General features: G+C 35.4%; 1 protein-coding gene across 1 annotated transcript in view; it reads left to right on the forward strand.

The window, feature by feature from the left end:
* The window catches only part of Ranbp16 (Ran-binding protein 16), a 1,020,902-nt gene that overhangs the window by 723,128 nt on the left and 275,459 nt on the right, over nucleotides 1-22,315 (forward strand). Inside the window, exon 20 of the mRNA XM_090392964.1 lies at nucleotides 2,255-2,445. Coding sequence (XP_090249090.1) covers nucleotides 2,255-2,445 — 191 coding nt within the window. The remainder of the gene's footprint in view (nucleotides 1-2,254; nucleotides 2,446-22,315) is intronic.

Genomic DNA, 22,315 nt, shown 5'->3' on the forward strand with positions numbered 1-22,315 from the left:
AATTAAAATCCATAATAATCACCTGGCCTATGATGAACATTCCCTTTGCATTTTCACGTATAGGTCAAATCCTATCTGGGTAGTGGCCCTCCAGAAATAGAAAGTATTATGCACAACCAAAAGCATGTGAACTCCTCAGCCTATGTATACAAGTAGCCTAGTCATGAAGATACTTAGTGTGCAAACTTTTTTTTGCTTACACTTGGATAAAGAATTAACTTACTTGTCCCTTTTCACGCCATTGGGAGCATAATTTCTTGACCATGAATCTCCATCTGACTGTTTTGTGCTTCTCTCTGGGTCCCGATTTTTCTGGTCGTTTTGGGATCTTCTTCTACTCCTCTTCACCAGCTGATCTTTGACCTACCTCTCTTCCTCTTTCCTTGCCGATTCCATTCTAATTGTTTGACTTTGTCTTTTTCAGGTATTCGTAATATACACCCTATCCAACTCCATTTTCTCTAATTGATGTCATACATTATTGGTTTTTGTTTTTTTTTTTGCCATAGTTGGCCATTTAATTTTAGAATTCTTAAACATTTATTACAAACTTTGCAGTCTTTTTCTAATTGCTTTTGTTATTGTTTATGTTTCTGATACATAGAGTAGAATTGATTTGATATTTGTGTTAAATAACCTGATTTTTTTAGCGTATTGATCTTCATATTTTTCCTAACATACTAAAAATTATCTGTGCTCTCTGTATCTTATATTTTACATCTTCCTTCTTTATTTATTATTGATCCTTCTCCACTGTTTCTAAAATTTTACCATCCAGTACTATTATTTTTGGTTTCATTTTATTTATTCTTAATCCAACATTCAAGGCTTTTTCATTGAGTTGTATTGTTTTTCTTTCATATGTTGTTGTGTGTGTGCCAGTAAACAAATATCGTCTGCAACCTGGTCATGTAGCCATCCTATTAAATTCCACCGTACTCTGTTTTTAATGGCTTTTCTCATAATCCAATCTACAGCAATAATTTTCTTTACGGTCAGAGTGTCTACAGTCATCTGTCCAACCCTCCTCCTTTATCCAGGCTTGGGACTGGCATGAGACCCCCCCCCCCCCCTTAAGGATTCCATGGCAGCTTCTCGCTTTGCTTCCTGGCAAATCAGAATTACCTTACAGTCAGAGTCTTAAATGGCTTACATTCATCATTAGATCCCAGAACATTAACGGTTGATTTCAAGAAAGCAGCTGTCAGTGCTTTTTCTAACATATTTACATCAATAACTATAACAGGTTGTTTATTTCATATGGCACAAAATCTTTATCGCAAAATTGTTGCCATTGGATTTGTTGAATTGACAGTCCACAGCAAAAAATTAATTATTTATGCAGCATCTCTTTTTAATTTGCACAAGTTTTAAATGATTTCATTATATTATGTATCACTGACATCCACCTTAATAAAGATTTTTGCCTTTTTAATGATTTTATAATACCCTTTATCATCCATTGATTATTTACAAAAATGAATGCAAACTATCTTGCTGCAAATTTTCCTAGAACCAGGAAAGGCATCTATTTCATTTGAAATGAGTCCAGCCATGATCACATGACCTTGCAGGTCATGTATTCATGGCAGGTAATTTAATAAACAGCAGGTGATAAACCAATTACGATATGTAGAACGTCAGGAAAAGAAAGCAAAAACAACTGTATAGAGTGGCTTAGGACCACCAGTGTTTTTAAAAGAAAAATTCAGCTGTGCAGCAACAGTTTGTTGCATACACAGACATCTCAGTCACTGTATGGCTGCACAACTTAGACAGAACATTAATCTCAGCTTTAATCAGGTTTTGCACTAAGTTATTTACCACCTTTATCTCCAAAAGATTTCACACAGGTATGTCAAATTAATATGCTTTGATTACAAACCTCTTTTGATTTTATCTCTTTTGGCCTAACTTCTATAAAAGGGACTGCTACATTGCCAATAGCTTTTTTTTTTTATCTGGCATTAAACAATTTTAGGCTCTTCATAAATTTCAAAAAACTTTCAGTATGAATATTTTAAGCAGGGTAACTTCCTTCATAAAAGCTCACTTTAATTTTCTAATCATGTCACAACTTTAATGAAATCTTCTCTCTCTTCTGAAAAGATCTTCTTTTCAGCACGTTATTATGAATTTTTGGTTATGCATAATATAACATGTCTACCTTAGAAGGCCCTGTTGCAAAATTATGATTTTTAAATGGCAGTGACTAATGTGCATAGTTTAAAGCCTTAATGCATCTTATATACAGTTATCCTACATATACTCCTATTTTACATCGAACTATAGCTTTGTGGTACCATGACCCATCTGTAACAACGCCAGTTTTAAAGCTGATGGCAGAATTGGTGCAGAATCGATCCCAGAGGTTGCAGTTTGACGTATCTTCACCAAATGGAATACTGTTGTTTAGGGAAACTAGTAAAATGATTGTAAATTATGGTAATTTAATAATTATATCTATGTTCTTCATTATATTGTCTTAACACTGTTAATTATCAAGAAGATCTTGTACAGTTTTATTGATCTTATATCATTATTTTATTTTTGCTAAATGCATTAGGCCCAGTATTGTAGACTGATTTACAAATATATCTACCATTTCCTGGTAGATATATCACATCCACAGCCTTTTCCTCTGAAAAATTATAATGTTCTCTTCTGCTGGCTGAAGACACTGCTTCCTGCTTGTGCAACTTCTAATATTATATAAGCCCTAAGTCTACTTAATCATGAAATTTTATCCTCACATCTGGGATGATCCACCAGAGACTTCATAACAATGCTTTGATGCTTTTCTGAAGAAAGAAAGTACTCTGATTATCTGATGATGGTCTTCTCTCTGACAAACTCACTCCACATCCCTGTTCTTTTGAATCATCTTTCCTCATACCATTATACCAAAGATTAAAACCTCCATTTGTTGAAAAAACTTATTTTTTTACTTACCTATTTGCTACATATACTTATTAGTGGTGTCATGTGCCCATTTAGGTTGAGTGTGCTGTTGTGTGGCTTATGCAAACCACCCTACAAAATTTGCATCATTTTCATCACATGATTACATTTTTATTGATGTATGAAAGTTTTAAATGTGCATAGTGCATCGGCACTCATGTTAATTGGTCCAGTGCAATTAATTGTAGGATAATTTTGTTGAAACAGCAAATACTTTATCCAAGTGTATAAGATTTGTGCTATAGGAATCCTATAGTACAGTACATTAGTGTTATAGCTTCAGTTGCATACGTGTGTAGTTTTTGGCACATATATATATATATATATGTGTGTGTGTGTGTGTGTGTGTGTGTGTGTGTGTGTGTGTGTGTGTGTGTGTGTGTGTGTATATATATATATGTGTGTATTAGTGGCATCGTATGTATATATATATGTGTGTATTAGTCCAACCTAAATGTGGCCATTTAGGTTGGACATGCTGTCATGTGGCTTATGCAACCCACCCTACAAAATTCACATCATTTTGATCATATGATTGCATTTTTATTGATGTATGAAAGTTTTAAATGTGCATACTGCATCAGCACTTATCTTAATTGGTCCAATGCAATTAATTGTAGGATAATTTTGTTGAGTACTTTAATTAATCAATTAATTTGATTTTAAATATGAAAAGCATACAGGTCAAATGAACAATAGCTATACTTTATGTGCGCCATTTATATGAAAATCATAAAGGATAAGATTAGATTATCATTGCCAATGATAATCTAATCTTATCTTAAAAATTGTATGAAAATTCAGGTTATCTGTGTCTCACTCTAGTGAGACAAGGATAACTTGAATTTTGGTACAATTTTTAAATACAGCTGTATAATACACACACAAATCAGAAAAAATAATCTCTTTGGAAATTATTATTTTTCTGGATTGAACCAAAGAAAGGCTGAAATAACTCATTTTACTTATTTGTGCACAAGTTCCAACCTCCTTCAGCTATAATCATGCAATCTACAAAGGCTCTGGCAGAAAACGGGACATTCAGTAAATCGTTAACACTGTATCCCGTTGTAAATATAGATAAAAAAAGTTATGAATTATTTATAGAAAATTATATATTAAAAACTTGTCTATATCAGTGTCAGAAATGCATTAGTTCACATTTGACTCACACAGAACAGATGAAACTCAGAAAGCAAACACGTCAACTCGTGACAAATGACAATGCTCAGTTGGATTGATTGACACAATAACTAATCACAGCCACTGATTTCTGGGTACTATTGTCTCAGCACACACCCTACCACGTCTTCTGACTGTTTTAAAACCACTGGAACACTAAGAATTTGACCTGCTGCACAATCTATATGTCTGTTCAAAGGGCTCAAAGATATCTATATTTGTGACCCACATGCCCAGGCTATTCACATGAATGTGATGCAATATTTATGCATCGAAATTGTGCTCTTCATGAAGCATTAGTATATTGTGTTTAATTTTAGGAATCACGCAAGCCATGAAACAATTAGGGGAGTCTGTAACATTAATAAATGCACAACCATAACATTGGCGATATTGGTATTTCATGAGTGTGCACACCACATGCCAAGTATACACCTCTGATATATATAAAATTATGCCAGATCTGCAAAACTCATGTTACTTCATCCTCTCTTTTTATTCATCATCATATAGTTCTGGTGCATCTTAATTATTTACCTCTGCACCTTATCCAGTATTTCTGTAATCTAGAAAAAAAAAAGATCATGTTGCAAAGTACTTTAAATGGATGCAGTTGATGCCTTTTCCAATGACTTCACTTTCTTATCCTAACTTTCCAATGTCATTATTGTGATTGAATCTTTCTGACTTTCTCACTTCTTGTTTTCTGTTTTATGTCTTGTCATGGATGTAAAGCTTAACTAAACTTTTGCCTCTTAATCAACTATCGCTCCTAGATTTTTGTTTTCTTCTCTTTCTCCTATCCAGAGTACAGAATTTTACATCAGTGATTCAACTATTGCTAGAGAGAAGGCCAAAAAAATCCCACATATATCAAAAACAGAGAAATTTAAAAAACAAATACATGCATTGCTAAAATATAATTTATATAACTATTTACATATGTAAAACAAATTATAATTAACATGTTCTCTTTTCTACTGGTGAGTTATTGATACCAAAATACAAATTTTTTATTTTGACAGTATAAGAGTATAATGAAGCATATAGTGATCAGTCATAAACAACCACTCTTAAAATTAATGCCAAAATTTATTGCAGAGGTTGCAGTGAATGAACCTAAGAATCAGGATACATTTAAATAGTTAAATGTTTCTTTTGATCCTTAACACCATGAAAAAATGAATTCACATATAATAAGCATATTTGGAATGTTAATTTATTGAACTTACTAACATTGGTATTTTTTGGCTTTCTAGCATCATCAGAGCATAAATTACAAATGTGGCTAACACACATCAGTTAACAAGTTGTAGAAACAATTCAGATTGTGACTAAAAAATAACTAATGCCCTAAAAAAGAGGTGCATTATAGGGCCCAATAACCATAAATTTAATTGGGAAAAGTCATGCTATATTTGGAATGACTATCACACATTATTTATTTTCATCGGTATTGATGACAACGCAGAATGATAAGAAAATTTTTTTTTTAATTTTTTTTTTTTCAATTATTTATATTTTTTATAATTTATTATTTATTTTCAACAGTATTGATGACAACACCGAATGATAAGAAAATAATATTTATTAACTTATTTGCAGGGTTTTTAAGGGTCAAAGCTGTTTAACTGAGAGGAGACCTCCACATAGCCTTTAAAGGAATGCGGAGAACCGAACAGGGCTTCTGACCTAATGTCCAATCCTAACCTTCTCGTGGTGCACCCTGTTGAGTAACTACCTGGATACTGAGTGAACGAGGATGGGCTGGCAATTTGGGATTTAGCCGACCAAATTGTTTTCTTATTGGTTAAACCAAAATAAAAAATGATGGTACAACATGACAAAATTTCATGCCGGCTGGGGCGTTGCACGGTTAAAGAAGCCCCCCCCGTTGTTTTTGCCAGGGAACCAGGGTGAACAGCGAAAAGTCAGCTACTGGAACAAATATGAAAACACACCCCAACTCAACATCACCAGAGTTAAAGATCGGTACTATCAACATAAGAAGTCTGAATGGCAAAGAAATGGAGCTAGCTGGAATTAGATAAGTACCAGATCGACATAATAGGAGTGACTGAAACAAAAAAGACAAAACCTGGTGAGATCTTTCGGCAATAAATAAAAAATGTTCTATTCAGGCAATGACAATCAAGGAAAAGAAGGAGACCCCATAGTATTCAACACAAAATATGAGGCTAATCTTCTTGAATGGCAGGCTGTCTCAAGTAGAGTAATGTGGACAAATATGAGAATGGGGAACTGGACAATGAGACTTATTTGTGCCTATGGTCCCACAGAAGGTTCTATTAAGATAGAAGTGAAGGAATTTTTTGATGCTTTAAAAATGCAACTGACACAATGAAAAAGGAAAATTTGGTCCTTGTTGGGGATCTGAATAGCAGAGTAGGAAATGATTGTCAGATATACAAAAATATTTTGGTAAAATTTGGAGAAAAGAGCAAAGCTAATAATAATGGCAAATACTTGTTAGATTTCTGCCCAGGACATGGACTGGTTATTACAATGTTCCAACATAAAAATGTGCACAAATTCACTTGGGGCAGGATACCAGGGTGTACAGAGGATTTAAAATTGGAAGTGATCACTATTTAGTCTTGAGCAGGATGAAATTGAATTTCATATTGAAAAGAATAACATGTAAGAAAGTTTTAAAGTGAATAAAATTTGAGCAGCTCTCAGATGTGAACTGTAGACTAAAATACACCAAGATTATTGAAGAAAAAATGAAAGAGTTTGAGAACAGGAACCAAAAATCCTTGGAGATTCAGTGGCAAGCCTTGAAGAAAACCCTGATTGATTCAGCCAGAGAGGCATGCGGTGAGGTTGTCTGCAAGGTTAGAAAAATAAGGACTCCATGGTGGACACAGGAAGTTAAGGAGGCAGTGAAGGAAATGAAGAAATCATATCAAAAATTCCTGGCAATTAAGTCAGCTTTTGCTCTTAGAGAATACAGAGACAAATGTAAGAAAGCGAAACACTGTGTAAAACTAAATAAACAAAAGTCATGGGAGGACTTTGGCAAGAATATAGAAAATAAATATCAAGAAGGTGGCAAAATATTCTGGAGGTTGTTGAAGAAGCTTAGGAATGGAGGAAAGAGTGCTGTAAAAGAAGTTAGAGATGATAAAGGTGACATGAAAACAGGAGAAAAAGATATCCTTGAAGTATATAGTAATTACTTTGAAAAACTGCTAAATGAAACAAGCAGTGATGACAGCACAGTGGTAAAAAACACTCTACAGGCATGCAGTCAGGAATACGTATCCATACTTGAAGTAGAAAAAGCCATCAAAGGCTTGAAATGTGGAAAGGCAGCAGGAGTAGATAATATTCGACCAGAAATGCTGAAGTATGGTGGTATAAGAGTCTTACAGTGGCTGCACTGCATAGTTCAGAAAGCCTGGACAGAGGGACGAATTCCCGATGGTTGGAGTAGAGCTCTCATAGTAACCCATATATAAAAATGGAAATAAAACTGAATGTGAGAATTACAGAGGTATTTCCCTACTGAGTGTTCCTGGCAAGATCTATGCAAGTATACTTGAGAAACTGTTTAAAAGAATGGTGGAAGAAAAGCTGGGTGAAGAACAAGCTGGATTCAGGCCAAATAGAGGCTGTCAGGATCAGATCTTCAGTTTACGACAAATAGTCGAGAAAGCATGGGAATATAACAAAGATCTGTATTTAAGTTTTGTCGATTAGGAGAAGGCATATGACAAGGTGCCAAGAGAGAAGCTATTCAATACTCTACAGTTATATGGTGTCAGTGGGGTATTATATCAAGCAACACTTATTCTGTATTTGAGTTGTAAGTCAGCAGTTTAGAATTGAAGGAAGTACAGGAAGATGGTTTAATGTTAAATCTGGTGTGAGACAAGGATGTACATTATCCCCTCTGCTATTCATTATCTATATGGATCACATTATGAAGGAAAGTGGTATTAAACATGATATCAGAATTGGAGATGTCAATGTCAACTCTTTGCTTTATGCGGATGATGTTATACTTCTAAATAAATGCACTACAAGTTTGCAAGATTCCCTGAATAAATTGAATAATTGTTGTAATAGATATGGTATGAAGGTCAGCGTTAAAAAGACAAAGACAATGAAAATAGGTAGAATTGTTGAAAATGTCAACTGTGTTGTGAACGGGGAACCCATGGAACAAGTAGAACATTTCAGCTACTTAAGCACGATTTTTAGTGAAGATGGTAAATTAAATATGGAAATAGACAACAGAATCAACAAAGCTGGTATGGGTAGGAAGTCAATTGAATAAATTCATATGGAATAAGAGAGAAATTAGTCAGAACTCTAAATTAGCTGTATACAAGACAGTGTTCAAACCAGTTTTAACTTATGGATCTGAGAGCTGGGTCAGAAGTAAAACACTTGACCAAAGACTAGAGACCACAGATATGAGAGTCCTGAGAAAGATTATAGGCATGAACAGATTGCATCAATGGCAATATCATATTAAAAACGAGGATATTAGGTAAGAACTTGACATTGTCAGCATCCAGGAATGCGTTAGCAGAGCTAATCTCAGGTGGTATGGTCACTTAACCAGAATGGGCGAGGAAAGATTAGCAAAACAAGTGTTCTCTGCCAGGTTGGCAGGAAAATAAACCAGAGGAAGACCAAGATATAGGTGAATTGATACGGTACAGTGTGCCTTAGACGATAGAAATATTAGATCTGATAATGATAATATTGGAGTCTTGACAAGTAATAGACTGATCTGGAGGAAAATTGTAGATAGGAAGTTAGTAATGGTGTAAATTTTTCATGTAGTACTATCATATCCTGTACACCCCTTGAGGGTACATATCAGGAATTTGATGATGATGAGATGATGAGGAATTTATTTGCTGATATTTCGCTGGTATTATATCCAGCATCTTCAGAGCACAAAAACAGTTTGTTGAAGTATGCAAAAAACAAATCCATGTTTGTTTTACATACTGTTATTTGGTATTTTGGTATAACAGTGGGACTAGGTTAAAAAATTGTAACAGACAACACAAGGAACTAAAGTCCTAATTAGGTGGCATCTATTTGGAAAAAGAGAGAAACCAAAGATTAATTAGATCTTAAAATGACTGTTTCTGAGATTTTGGGTAAATTTATCTGGCAAACAGCCATTTTAAGATCTAATTAATATTTGTTTTCTCTTTTTGTCCAACATAGATGGCACCTAATTAGGACTTGAGTTTCTTCTGTTGTCCGTTACAATTTTTTAAACTAGTCGCACTGTTATTCAAAATTGTTGTTGTTTCACATACTGTGACAAACTGTTTTTGTACTTTGAAGATGTATATTATTTTCTTATTATTCTGTGTCGTCATCAATGCTGTAGAAAATAAATAACATGTACTGTGAACACATAATCCTTTCCATGCATTTGACTATCACACAGTTCTTTGGCAAATTAATGCTGCCATACTTGAGGCTGGGGAGTGCTTGATCTAATCACTAATTCTAGAATCAGTCTCTCATACCTATAGTGATCTCTTTGTAGCACAGATGTCTTCTTCCAATTAATCCTGCATGAAGCGGTACTCAGGGCTTGTTTTGCCCGTCTTCACAATGTTTTTTAGCTAACCTTTAAAACAGATAAAATAATGGATGTTCCTGCAGCCTGCACAGAAAATCAAAACAAAACTATTCTCATTGGTTGAAGAATATGAATTTACATCCTCATCATGTAAGCCATCATAATTGTTTAAAATTTTAAATGAAAAATAAAATTTTCATAAAAACTATTTTAGTGATGTAGAATTCTCTCCTTATTATCAAGAGCATCTTCATTTCATACAAAGAACAGAAGCATTTTAAAAAGCACCATTGTAGCATGTCTGACAACAAAACTAATAAAATTCCTAACGGATTAATTCGATATATAAATTAATTTGATATATTAGAATCTAAGACATGAAAATTAGTTAAGCATGATACGGATTGTACTAACAAATATTTTATTGCCATAAAATGTTTGTCCTAGTATCAAGGGCATCTTCAGTATGACTTTCAAATTAAACAACAAGAACAGAAATTGGTAGTTTCAATGGTGAAATGTGTGAAATGCATTCACATGATGTAGAGTGTCATGCTCTAAACACATTAAGTTTCTAGCAGAAATAACTTGAACAAGATATTTAAAAAATTAATTCTGGAACTTATGAAGAACTATTCCCCATAAGTGAGAAGCCATCATTTCTGTTTAGATTGTCAATGTAACCAGGTTTCTCAACTTTCATTGTATAGACATTATTGGAAATTATTACTTTTATGGAGAACCTTAATTTTCTTCCAAAGGATTGGGTGTCTGGTGCTGATAGCATATGTTCTGTAAATCCTGATTGTTTTCACTCATGGAATTTAAAATAGTCTAAATTGGGGTCAAGGCTATCAAGTGAAAAGATGTGTTGTTAGAGATCTCAGTTAAAAGATTTGTGATTTTATTTTTGTTGATTTATTAAGTGTTTTCTTAGCATTTTATAACATAATTGTAGAAATATTATTAGTTTTTACTACCCTTAAAAATGGTGGCAAAAACTCGTTGTAACAAGGCAGTGTCTAAAGCTCAAGTTGTTGCTACTGAAGAGAGTATTTGTACTGATGAATAAAAGAACTGCTGCAGTGATGATGATAATTTACCTGAGGATAAGTTGACATTGGATATATTTCAATTAAAAAAAATTAGAAAATCAACCAGGGAATTGGAAAAGGTGGGAAAACGTTTGACTAAACTTAGTCAGGATAAGAAAAAGAATCAGAACAAGAAGAGGCAGGAAATTACTGAATTTGGTAATCAAAATATTAATAACAACAAGGTAAGTCAGTTAAAATCTAAGAAAAAAATAGGTGATATGGTATGGTGATTCAATTTTAAAATTTGTGCTTGCCAAGGGAGTCACCACTTCTAGTTTCCTGGGAGCAAAAATTAAAAATATCACAAACATAATTGAAAACCAAAAAAGAAAAGTAAAAGAGATGGTGCTGCTGGTGGGTACTAATAATTTTAGTAGTGACAAATATAGTATGAGAGAAGATATGAAAGGTCTGTTGGAAGAAGCAAGAAATGTGGGAGAGTAAAAATTATAGGTTTACTACAAGGGAGTCACCTTGACAGTACTGAGTTAAGGAGGAGGCTGATAGGCTGCCGGTTCGAATCCCGCCATGGGCATGGATGTTTGTGATTGTCTGTGAAAATACTAGCGGTGGTAGTGGTCGGCGGTAGATGGCGTTTGTGTGGATGTGGTTCGTTGTAGTTCGTGGTGGAGACAGAGAGCTGCAGAGCAAGTGCCTTCACTTGATGAGTCCATGAACTCCCTGAAGGTGTCATGTAATAATAATAATAATATAGAATCAAGTTTTTGATGTGTGGGGGTGTGTTTGATGGCAGAAAAGAGTTGTATAAGAAGGATGGCCTGCACTTGAATTCATTTGGCATCAGAAACCTTTAGAAATTACTTCTTGGTATGAGAACTAATGCATAGAGTCAGGGAAACTAGATCATCAAGGGAGGAATGGGAAAAATGTGTGTAAAAGTTCAGCTATGATATGCAAACATGATAAAGATATGAATGCCTTTGAACATGGTTATGTATGTAGCAAAGGGGTAGGAAAATATGCTTTGGGTTCAGACCTTTTAAGTATGTCTATGGAGGGAAAAGAGAAAATTCTAGAACAAGACCAAATAGATTGCATATCTAATTATAAGAATAGACTAGGTGGTAATTTATTACGTCTATACACAAATGCCGGGAGCATTAGAAACAAAGGGGTTGAGTTCGTTGCTTTGTTGAATATGATGATGTGGCCTAAGATTGTTGACATTGATGAAACCTGGCTATCAGAATCAGATATGGTAACCCAGATCGAGTATAATAGGTATACAATTTTAGGAATGACAGAAGAGAGAGAGGAGGAGTGCTACTAATGTTATCAGATGACTTAAATCTAGTTAGGGTAGAAACAAGAAAACAACGATGGTAACAATGTCCCATATAGCAATGAATTTGAGTATCTGTTGTGAAGTGCAGCTTAATTAGCAGAATGAAATATATGGTGGGGTTGCTGCTACAGACCTGGCGGCTCAGTTGCAGGGGATGAAGAAATGCATCGCCAATGTAGCCTTATGGGTACCAAACAAATGAGCATTATGGGTGACTTCAATTTTCAAACATTGAATCTCATGATAAGAAGGAAGTGGAATTTATTGAATTGTTGTGAGACAGCGTTCTTAAGCAGCATGTGAAAGAAGGAACTCGAGGTCAAAAGTGTTGGATTTGCTCATAGCATCAAAAGGAGTCTCTGTCAAGAATATGGCTATTTTAACACCAATCGATGACAGTGATCATGCTATACTTGCTTGAGAAATATCTTTTTGCATTAATGTTCTGATTAATACAGGTTACATGCTCAACTACAAAGCTGAAAATTATGATCAACGTATGAGAAAACTATCTTTGGTCCCATGGTATCAGTTACTGAATGGGTAAAATGTCAACAGTGCATGAGAATCTTTGAAAAAGTGCTTAAATGAGATGATATCTGTATGTATCCCTGTGTTCGGAGAATAAATTGGTTGAGAGTGAACGGAGTGTGCAACGTTATTAAGCAAGAGATCCATTAGAGGATGATGATGTGGAAAGAATATCGTGAGAATAAAACTGAGAGGCAACATGAAATATATAAAGCTCAGGCGAGAAAAGTAAAGAGTATTGTAAGGAAAGCTAAATCAGAATATGAAAAGAAATTGGCCAACAAAGCTAAAGGCAATCCAAAAGAATTTTATCGTTATGCTGCAAGCAAAAGAAAGATTGAATGTGAAAGAATAACTTTATTAAATGCAGATGGTACTCGAGTGTCAGAAACTAATGAGATTGTTCAGTTAATGAGTGTTCACTTTGCTAAGACATATCAATTAGATGTATGTAACATGGTGCACAGTGTTACTGCTACATTGGATTAAGAGCTAGAGGGTCATGAAAATGAGGTTGAAGAGCTGCTGCATAACTGGGATAAGAATTTGTCTATAGGGACAGATGTAATATCAGCCCGTTTGTTAAAGGAATTCACCCTGTTTTGCTAAAGGAATGTTTATCCGAATTAGCTAAGCCTTTCACATGTTTGTATAAGAATCTCAGCTCAGGAATTGAAAGAATGTATGATAGTTCCATTGTACAAGAGTGCAAATACTGATGTGTCTAACTACCAACCCAACAGTATCCCTTTTGTGGTAGTGAAGATTTTAGAGAAGTTGGTAAGAACTCGCATATAGAAATGGGTAGACAGACAAGCTATACTCTGCAAGGAGCAGCATGGGTTTACTAAAGGAAGGTCATGCTTTAGCAATTTGCTTATATTTCTGTATGATATATGCACGTAAACACAAGGAAAGATATTTAATTAACCAAATAATTCAGTCTGGAAACAGCAGACCATCCTCAGTAGTATTACAAGAACAGTTTTAAAAAAATACAAGCTAGAATATTAACAATAGATCGTTAAAAATGGAACACGCCATGTGATGTTATATCACTAAGTATTAAGTATAAAACAGAATATTTTGAAGTAGAGACATGATTGAAAAAAAAAAAATTAATGAGTAATCTTGATTAGACTTTCCCAGATTTTTGATATAGATATACAGTCATTATGATTCAGGTTTGGACGATGGAGCAAGGCCTCCACGCTTTCCTTGAACAAACGTTCGAACCTATAACGGGATCTATGTAAGAGACGAGTCCTGGACCAAAAGATGCTGTGGTCAGTTTCAATCCCGTGTTGAGCCAATCCAGACTTTTCAGGTTTGTTGGGAAGAATGGAGGATTGATGTTCTTGGATTCTTTTTTCAAGAGAACGTCCAGTCTGTCCAAAATAGGAGAGATTACAGTTGCAAGGAATTTGATAAACTCCAGGAAGTGATAAAGTTGAGCGTTTGTCTTTAGGAGAAGGAAAATGAGAAAATTTGTTAATAGGTGAATATGTAATTGTTAAATCATATTTCTTTAAAATTCATGCGATAGGTTCTGAAATACCGGAGATATAAGGAATAGGCACTTGACGTATTGAAACTTTGTTGTTTTGTGGACGATTATAAGAATTGAGAAGATGTTGAGTACTTTTTTTAGAAAAGCCATTGAGTTTTATGTGTTGTTGGATAGTAGAAAGTTCTTTCTGTAGATAATCAAAAGTAGAACAATTAGTTTTGGCTCTTCTGGTGAGGCATTTTATAATTCCTGTTTTTTGACATGGATGATGGGCTGATTATTTAAGAATATAACGACTTGTGAATGTTGGTTTCCTGTATACTGTAGTTGTAAGAATATTTGAAGGTGACCAGATGAGGAGAACGTCTAAAAAAGATAACTGGTTGTTTTCTTCTATTTCCATAGTAAACTTTATGCGATGATGCAAGGAATTAATACTGTTTAAAAAAGAAGGTAAAGAGTTTTTGCTGTGAGGCCAAATAGTAAAGATGTCATCTATATATCTTACCCAAAAAGATGGTTGAGGGAAAATAGATGCGAAGAGGACTTTTTCTAAATGTTCTAAATAAAAGTTGGCTAAAGCAGGAGAAAGAGGACTTCCCGTGGCCATTCCTTCTACTTGGCTGTAAAATTTATTTTGACAACGAAATATCCAGAATGTATTACAAAATCAAATAGTTTTATAATGTCTTGAGGAAAGATGTCAGCAAAGTAATTTTAAAGTTTCCTTGAGAGGTACATTGGTATATAAAGATACTGTATCAAAGGTAACCATAAGATCTGTAGGTTGTAATGAGACATTTTTTAATTTTTCTATGAAATCTGAGGAGTTAAAAAAAGAATTAGCGTTATCAATGTAAGATTTCAATAATTTAGCTAGATATTTAGCTCTATGGCAAATAGGAGAATCAATACAATCTACTATTGGACGACGAGGATAGTCAATCTTATGGATTTTTGGAAGGCCATAAAATCTAGGAGGTCTTGCAAATGAGTTTTAAGTCTTTCAATTGTATCTTTATCTAAACTGATGACTTCATCTAAGAGAGAATTTAAATTCTTTAGTTGTCTGTTGGTTGGATTATAATCAATTTCTTGATATGTGGAGCGATCTCAAAGCAAAAGAGAAAGTTTTCTTCTGTAATTTGCTGAGTCCATAACACTGTTGCTTTTCCCTTGTCAGTTTTGGTGATAATGAGGTGATTATTTTTTCTCAAGGACTGTAAAGATTTCATTTCAGAAGGAGGAAGTTTGGCCTTAAGTAGAGAAGAAGCGACTTCTATGCGAAAGCATTAGCTTTATCACTAGTTAGATGATTGATATTCCGTTCAATGTTAACTAGGAAATCTAGATATGTTATCTTATTTGGAACAATAGAAAAATCATGTCCTTTTAACAGGACGAGGGTTTCGCTTTCAGTCAAAGGACGTCCGGATATATTGACAATCCAATTATCTGGAGTTATGAAGGGTCTGGATTGTCTAGGCGAAAGAGCTTTATATTTACGGTTAAGATGTTGACTTAGTTTATTATATGCACGTTGAGTAGAACGTTTAGCCACATTTAGAACTATATGAGAAAAATGTGGATCCAAATTTGTGGAAATATAGGTGCGCAGATCAGAAATGTGATGACTGTGAATAGTAAGGTCACGTTTAACAGTTTTAAGTTGATTACGGATTAGAAATAAACTAGTTCTGGTAAATAATATGAGCTCCAGGAGATTTTATCGTTTCTTTAATCTTAGCGAAATTGGGAATAATCTTGTTGTCACACCACTTTTTTAAGAAATTGATCTTTGCTTGTAACCTACCTTGTATAACTGAAAGTTTTCCTAATTTACCGATTAGTTTGGTAGCATTTTCCTCGTGAAGGATAAGAATTTGCTGTTTTAAGGATACTTGTGACATAAGACTGAATGATATATGCACGTAAACACAAGAAAGATATTTAATTAACCAAATATTTCGGTGGAAATAGCAGACCAAAATATTTGGTTAATTAAATATCTTTCTTGTGTTTACGTGCATATATCATTCAGTCTTATGTCACAAGTATCCTTAAAACTCCAAATTGCTTATATTTCATAACAATGTTACATCCGAGTTGAATAAAGGGAATGGATAAACTACGATAATGTTGGATTTTTCTAAGGCATTTGATAGGATATCACACATAAGATTGTTGCATAAACTGGAGAATATGGGATACAAATATAAGCTCTTGACTTGGATCAGGGGATGGTTGATAGACAGATATCAAAAAGTGGTATACAGTGGGTGCGAATGCTAGGTTTAAGGTGATCAGTGGTGTATCTCAAAGTTCCGTCCTTGGGCCATTATTGTTCAATGTGTACATTAATGACATCAGGCAGGGTCTAACATCAGATGTGCAATTGTTTGCCGATGATGCAAAGATATGCTGGACAATCAACGATGCTGCTGATATTCAGCAATTACAAAATAATTTGAATAGACTGGAAATTTGGGCAAATGAAAATGGTCGTCAGTTTAATGTTATTAAGTGTAAACTTATGCACTTTGGTGTGATTAGAGTCCAGCAGCATATTATATTAGCGGGGTTATACTACAAGAAACTGAAGAGGCAAAGGATCTTGAAGTATTGGTGGATAGGAATTTAAAGTTCAGAGGTCACATTGCAAAAGTTGTAAATACAACTTGGAGGATAATTGCGATGTTGAAGCGAACCTTGACATGTAAGGATTAGGAAATCATTTTGATTCTTTATAATGCTTTAATAAAACCACACCTGGATTACTGTGCACAGATTTGGTCTCTTCGACTTTACGGGAATAAAGAAGCTGTGGAGAGGGTGCACAGAAGAGTTACAAAGATTATATCCAGATTATGAGGATAGATTGCAAGTATGTGAATTGCAGACTCTGGTTAACAGGAGAAAGAGTGATGATATGATAGAGGTCTATAAACTTTTGAATGGGTGTTATAGGATATTGACTAATGAAATTTTTCTTTATACGGTAGGTGGGGAGAGAACACGGGGACATCCATGGAAGTTAAGTTTGTTCACAGTCAAGAAATGTTTAAAAGCTAAGTTTTTCTCCCAGAGAGCAGTTATTTATTTATGCTTATGGCTACATGAAACTGGTAAGTAAAAGGTACAATCACAATTTCCAGAATGAAATGATGAATATCTTAACATATAAAAGTTCATTACATAAAAGCCACATACCTGCTTTCTAAGTCTTTCCTTTGTTTTTTTTTTTAATAAAGCAAAAGTAACTTGTCATAATCAAGCCAGGGACAATACCAACTATAGGCTGGAAAGCCAATTCAAGGCCTCATCCATCACCTTGTGGATGTCCTGTAGGCCACCACGGTGAAATTGGCGACCTGGGCATTTCTACACAATATTAGTACTCGTCTGAGCCACGGGAGAACAATCACAATAAGGGTGATCTGACAGCTCCCATTTATGTAGAGGGTAGCTACATCTGCCCTGCCTAGTTCTGATCCTGTTTATTGATGACCAAATCTTCCTAGGAAGATCAAAACCAGGCTGCAGAGCACAGGGATCTTCTACCAGGGAGCCATTTGTTGGGAGATTGTTGGACCAGTATTCTCTCCATATGTCAGATATTGATGGCAGTGCAGCTGAAGAGAGTTCATCCATGGACCAGAGAGGCTTTCTGGATTTGAGGCAAAGACCTGATCTCATAAACCCATAGGTGGGTTTATGAAAGTCTGGTGTAGGGGCAGGAGTGGGTGGTTCATTGCTTTAAATTCCTTAATCGAGGCTTGTCTTCTTTGTATGTGTGGCGGAGCAATGTTAGATAGAACAGGCAGCTAGGAGAGAGGGGTGCATCTCACTGTCCCACTAATTGTGCACGTGGTAGAGTTTAGCTGGGTGTCTATAATGTTAGTGTGTGTACTTCTTTCCCAGACAGAGGCACAATATTCTACTGCAGAGAATGTGTGGGCTAGTGCAGACGACCTTAGGACTTCTGCACCACGACCCCAGGTTGTTCCAGCAAGCTTTGAAATGATATTATTTCTGGTTTTAATTTTATTGGAGAGGTTGATGATGTGCGTTTTATAGGTTAGGCTTCTGTCCAGGCTCACTCCAAGGTATTTTGGGTGAGGCTCATGTTCTACCATTTTTCCACTGAAAGAAAGGTTGAGTTGTCGATTCGCCTCTGCATTGTACAGGTGAAATACTGAAGACACTGTTTTTGTTGGATTTGGCTTCAAGTACCACTGCTTGAAGTACTCTTCCAGGATGTTCAGGTCTGTATTCAAGGTTGATTCTAAGTTGGTAAAGGAGGTGGATTGATGTAAGATCGCTAGGTCATCGGCATACATATACTTGCTTGATTTGGTATGAGGTTGATCAGACACGTAGATGTTAAAAAGTAAAGGGGGTAACACAGAGCCCTGAGGAAGACCATTGTGAAGGAATCTGGGCCTGTTCTTTTTTCTACCAATGTGGACCCGGATCTTTCTGTTGGAGAGAATAGATTCAAAAAGTTGTAAAGTTTTTTTACACTTTATAATATTTCCTAGTTTTATGAGAAAGCCCCTGATCCGAACAGTGTCATAAGCAGATGTTAGGTCAATGAAAGTGGCTTCAGATTTAAGTTTCTTCTGGAAGCCTGCTTCAATTTGAGTTGTCAGGGCCAGGACCTGGTCACAGCAACTTCTTCCTGGCCTGAAGCCAGCTTGTTCAGTCGGGAGTGCTCTTTCGATGAGTAGTGAAATTCTTTTTAAGGAGAATTCTTTCAAAGAGCTTATAGGCGGTGCAAAGCAAGGAGATAGGTCATAGGTTTTTCACGTCATTTGATTCTTTCCTTGGTTTGGGCACAGCAATTATTTTGGCTTCTTACCGCAGCTTTGGTAGTTTACCAGGCATGATGATTTCTGAGAAAAGGGCAGCCAGCCATGTTTGGCTATGTTGACCAAGATGTTTTAGGAACTCAGGGAGTATACCATTCACTCCTACAGCTTTGCCATTCTTGGTAAGTTTTAAGGCTATTTGTACCTCTTCCTGCGATATTGGGTGTACGAGTTCAGGAAGCTCAGGCTCCGACTAGATGTGACAAAATCAAGTTCATTGATGGTTGAGATCCATCTTTCCTTTCTGTTTTTATCCAGGGTTGATATGAGCTCCTTAGCAATAGTTGATTCTTCAGTTTCCTCATATTTGTCTAGGAGTTCCTCACTTTCTGTACTCCAACGTGGGATATATTGTTTTCTGTAGCCTCTAGGGATAGAGGTTTTTGCTGCAGATTTGAGTAGTTTAACAAATCTAGGATAGCAATTAGGAGTGGGAGGAATTGCCCTAATGGTTTGCTCGATTTGTTTTTGAAATGCAGTCCAGTTGGACCTGTGGAGATTCCATGTAATGATTGGTGTTCCGCTGATGACTGGGATTGATGTTCCTATCTCTATTAATGTAGGACGATGTTGACAATTAGGGAATCTGTTACGGATGGTTCTGGTTGATGGAAGAGGGTGGTGTTCAGAGTCTTTAGTGACTATGCACAGATCTGGGGTGTAGGTTCTGTTCCATCTGACTGAGTAAAGAGTGCTGTCCTACTTGACTTCATAATTCAAATACAAGTTATATGTATCCATCCAGAGAGCAATAAGTGAGTGGAATAATTTGCCCTCTGGGGATAGTGAGTGTATCTTGTGTGAATGAATTTAAGGGAAGGTATGAAATTGGTTTGGGTGATTTATAGCCTTCCTTGATGAGTCATTGACTCCCTGGAGGTCTCCAATAATAATAATAAATGTTCATTAAAATGCACATCCACAGATCCACCTGTTTCTTTTGTTGACCATGCATATGAAAGGTCACAAAACCAATAACACATCGTTGGCATGTGTGGGCTAGTGATTAAGGAGAAAATGTAGCTTATTGATATGTTTCTTAAAGAGTAGTGAGTGGGTTGTACTCAGTGGGAAAAACAGTTTCAGGGAGATTGTTCCAAAGAATAGAGATGGATGGAATGAGGGAAACAATTCAATGTGTTCTAAGCTGGACAGTGTATCGATGTTAGTCAGTGGCTGCTCTAGGTTTTTGCATGGTTATAGAAGAAAGAGGAGGAATGGTTGCAGCCAATTCTGAGGAGCAGTGACCATGAACTATAGAAAAGGCACAATGCTGAAACAGAGTGCCTATGATAAAATGACTGAAGGGAGTCGGTGAGGGAAGAGTCGTCTGTTAAGTGGATATCCCTCTTCTGAGTATCATCAAGAATTCTTAGGGAGCTCTTGGATGCTTCACCCCAAATGCGGTAACAGTACTCCAAAGTTGGTCAGAATCGGAAGTGTATCAACTGTTGCTCAAGTTAGATATTAAGAAGGCTGTGGGAAGGGATGACATATCATCAGACGTATTTTTAAAGAATGTGCAAAAGAGTTAGCCATGCCCTTGTTGGTTCCTAAGAAGTGGAAAGAAGACAAAATAATACCTCTCCACAAGCATGGTTCAAGAACAGAAGTTTCCAGTTATTGACAGGTCTGTATATCTGCAGTTGTGATCAAAGTATTGGAAAAATTGGTTAGAAATAGGACACAGGATTGGGTTGATGAACATAAAATTCTCTATAATGGTCAGCATGGGTTTGTGAAAGGCATGTCTCTCTCTTCTTTTACCAGTCTGCTAGGTTTTATGATAAGGAGGTGTCAAAATATGCCTTGGATAAGGAAGAATCATATACAGTGATATTCTTGGGCTTTGCAAAAGCATTCAATAGATTAGCACATAAGTCGGTGAACAAGCTGCAGAGGATAAGAGATAGCGTATTTTTAGATGGATCAGAGATTGGCTCTCTGAACGATACCAGCAAGTTGTATATAATAGAGCTGTGTCTCAGAAAAAGAGGGACCAGTGGTGTGCCTCGGGGAAATATCATAAACAAACAAGTTTTACTTGTTTGTTTATGATATTTCATGTGGATTGACTGGGGATCTTCAAATGTTTACCGATGATGCAAAGTTAGATAGAATTATCAGGAGTAGTGCTGATGTTAATTCTCTACAGGAAAATTTGAATAGACTTTTAACTTGAACAAATGAGTGGGGTAGTAGTTTTAATATTAATAAATGCATGGAACTTCAGTCCATCCAAAAGTGTAATACAGAGATATAAGGCTACATACTGTATTATTGGAGCTGTACTTCAGGAGGAAATGGATGAGATTCAGGATCTTGAAATGATGGTGGACAGTGGACTGAAGTTCCGAGGGCACATTGCATGTGTTGCAAAGACTGCACGTATTGCTGCTATGATAAAAAGTACATTGACATGTAGGGATAAAGAAGTACTGCATCTATATAAAGCATTGGTCAGAACCACATATGAACCGATTAATTAATCAGATTAATATGGAAGAAATTATAAAAAAAAGGATGTTAAGATGGAAAGAATGAGAGGCCATCCCTGGAAGTTGTATAGAGATGTGGTGAAGAAAAGAGAATGAGAAGTAGATTCTTTACGTGGAGAGTTGTTAGTGAGCATAATGCATCGCCTGGTTGAGTGAGCCTCCACAATTAGTCTGTTGGCTCTGTGGAGGTTACCAAATAATAAGTACAGTTATAGATAACCACTGACATCTAAGCATATCTGTTGGTGTTTTTTCTTGATGTAGAGGAAAGCACAGATTTTTAACAAAGAACTAATATTTGAAGGAAAGAGAATTATTTGAGTAGAATGTTAACTTTGAGTCATTTTGAATCTGATTGTATTGAATGCATTTGAAAGCCAAAGTTGTTACTCCCAGAATATATTAGCAATGGAATTTTTGTTATTGTTTGTTTTGTCGTTAGAAAACTTTTTACATGATTCCTAAAATTAAGCTTGTAAGTGAGTGCGTGTGTGTGAGAGAGAATATCTCTTATGAAATCTTTTTTAAACAAATTTTATATAAATAATTACATTTACATATTTTGTAATATTTATTAAATAGTGTTTCTTTTGTATTATATATTTTGTAGTCTTATTTATGAAACTAAGATAATTGAATGTAATATGTATGATTTATTTTAAGAATTGGGGAAACTATACACTGGAAAGAAACAAAAAAGATCATGGTACAAACTTTTTTAAGTGTTGGAAAAACACAGAAAATAAAATTGAGTGTGAGAATTGCAGAGGAATTT

The sequence above is a fragment of the Typopeltis vanoorti genome, chromosome 5 (assembly GCF_054136105.1).
Source record: "Typopeltis vanoorti isolate ZY-2024b chromosome 5, IOZ_Tvanoo_1.0, whole genome shotgun sequence".
NCBI classification, from domain to species: Eukaryota; Metazoa; Arthropoda; class Arachnida; order Uropygi; family Thelyphonidae; genus Typopeltis; species Typopeltis vanoorti.